General features: G+C 46.4%; 1 protein-coding gene across 4 annotated transcripts in view; it reads right to left on the reverse strand.

The window, feature by feature from the left end:
* The window catches only part of LOC103460448 (uncharacterized), a 13,219-nt gene that overhangs the window by 8,335 nt on the left and 2,978 nt on the right, over positions 1-1,906 (reverse strand). For all 4 annotated transcript variants that reach the window (XM_017303310.1, XM_008402621.2, XM_017303311.1 and 1 more), the window contains exons 3-6: positions 1,347-1,533; positions 1,107-1,275; positions 540-633; positions 431-463 (exon numbers count right to left, since the gene is read on the reverse strand). In XM_017303310.1, coding sequence (XP_017158799.1) covers positions 431-463; positions 540-633; positions 1,107-1,275; positions 1,347-1,533 — 483 coding nt within the window. The remainder of the gene's footprint in view (positions 1-430; positions 464-539; positions 634-1,106; positions 1,276-1,346; positions 1,534-1,906) is intronic.

Raw genomic sequence — 1,906 nt, forward strand, 5'->3', positions numbered from 1 at the left:
CTCTTCATTGGCTCGTTGGAGTGACCTTTACCCCCAGAGACTCTTCATTGGCTCCTTTACCCCCTGTCAGACCTCTGGTCGTCTTCTGGTCTGACATCCTTCAGTTTCTGACCCTCCTTCCATCAACCCATCTGCTCACACAGCTTCTGGTCTCTTCTAGTCTTCTTCTCGACCCCTGAGGGGTTTTTTCCTCCCAATCTTCTCAGTTACTTGTCAGATCCATCAGATCTTTTGCCTCCATGTTGTTTTTCCTTTTCCATCAACTACAGTTCTGGAGGTTCATCATGAAAACTTCCTGCATGATGATCTGTCCCGTCTCCTGCCTGCATTTCGTTCTTAAAAACACCAATTCAAGGACTGAGGGGTTCTAATATATATTGTATTTTAAACTACAGTAATATTAAATTGTTTTCATAAAACTCCGGCCTGCCTCGTTTGTGACTCCAGGTGTCAAAAGGTATTTCTGCAAAAGGCAAGAAGAAACGATTAGTCACCAACATCTACATCTACAGCTCTGTACAGACGGCGAATGCTCCTACCGATCATCCCGTCCTCCAATTCGATCTCCACCAGGCTGTAAGCAAAGGTGCTATTTTCTGGTACCTTGTAATTGGTGCCCGTCTCCATCCTCACCTGGCAGAACAAACCAAACAAAAGAAGGTTTATTTATTCATCTCTACACAAAAAATAAAACTATTCCTCAGAGTCAGAGAGAAACTGATGATCTCTGAGCTGTCAGTGATTGTCATCCCATCTAAAACATCCAGATTAGCTTCCAACTGACAGATTGGACCAAATATACTAATGAGTGTGCCGCTCTCAGCACTGACCCATATAAACAGGCACCAAGATGTCTACCAATCTGAATCCGAGATCAGATTGGTAGACATCTTGGTAGACCGATCATGGCCCACTGCAGATGAAACGGTGTCAGGAACTCCCAGGCCTGTCAGAAAATATCTCCAGGTTGATAAACTGTGAAGGCAAAGCTCCACTGCAGGGGGGCAGATGCCTCCCATTTACCCCGATCTCAGAACCCAGTCTAGCTCATCGTCCTTCATTAGCTTCAGTCAGCAGATATTCAGACCCATTGAAGGTCCACTCACCCCAACACCCACATTCACCAGGCTCTGATACAAAGCTGAGGCTTTTCCCTTGCAGCTTCCCAAATTGGTCAGTGTCACAGGTTGAGTGTTGTACGCCCTCGCATAGACAAACGCCAGTTTGTTGTTTTTGTTCAGTTTCAGCTGCTTCAGGTCGTTTTTCTTAATCACTCTGACAAAGAAGAAGATCAGCATCAGAAAACAGAAGCTGTTCCAACCTGCAGGGGCAGAAACAAGACCTACCTGCCCCTGAACGTCTCCCTCACACAATCAAGATTGACTTTCCTTTTCTTGATGGTGGTAGAACTCATAGCATCCACAGTGTCGACGCTCATCCCAGCATCAACAACGTCTCCTGCCTTCACTTGGACGTCCCCACCGATCGTTCTGTAGGTCTTGAAATCCACCGCCATCTCTTTCTCCTCATCATCTGCAAGGAAGCAAGTGCAGCAGTGGGATGTTATTATACTAGGCTGTGAAAAGGGCAGTTTACTGTTATAGGAAATTATATGTTATATAATTTCCTATAACAGTACGGATTATAGGAAACAGACGGATTATATATATATCCGTCTGTTTGAGCCTCTGTTTTCAGTTTCACCAGCAGGAACAACCCGCCCATTAGTGGATTAAAGGCGCCCCCTAGAGGCCTGCAAGGTACTGCATGTGAACAACCATTTATCAGCAGTAGTGAGGTCAAAGTGCGATGCTACCGCTAGCTAGGGGGCAGCATCGCTAGCTGGGGGGTAGCATCGCTTGCTGGGGGGTAGCATCGCTTGCTGGGGGGTAGCATCGCTAGCTGG

This window comes from Poecilia reticulata, unplaced genomic scaffold, assembly GCF_000633615.1.
Source record: "Poecilia reticulata strain Guanapo unplaced genomic scaffold, Guppy_female_1.0+MT scaffold_241, whole genome shotgun sequence".
Taxonomy (NCBI): domain Eukaryota; kingdom Metazoa; phylum Chordata; class Actinopteri; order Cyprinodontiformes; family Poeciliidae; genus Poecilia; species Poecilia reticulata.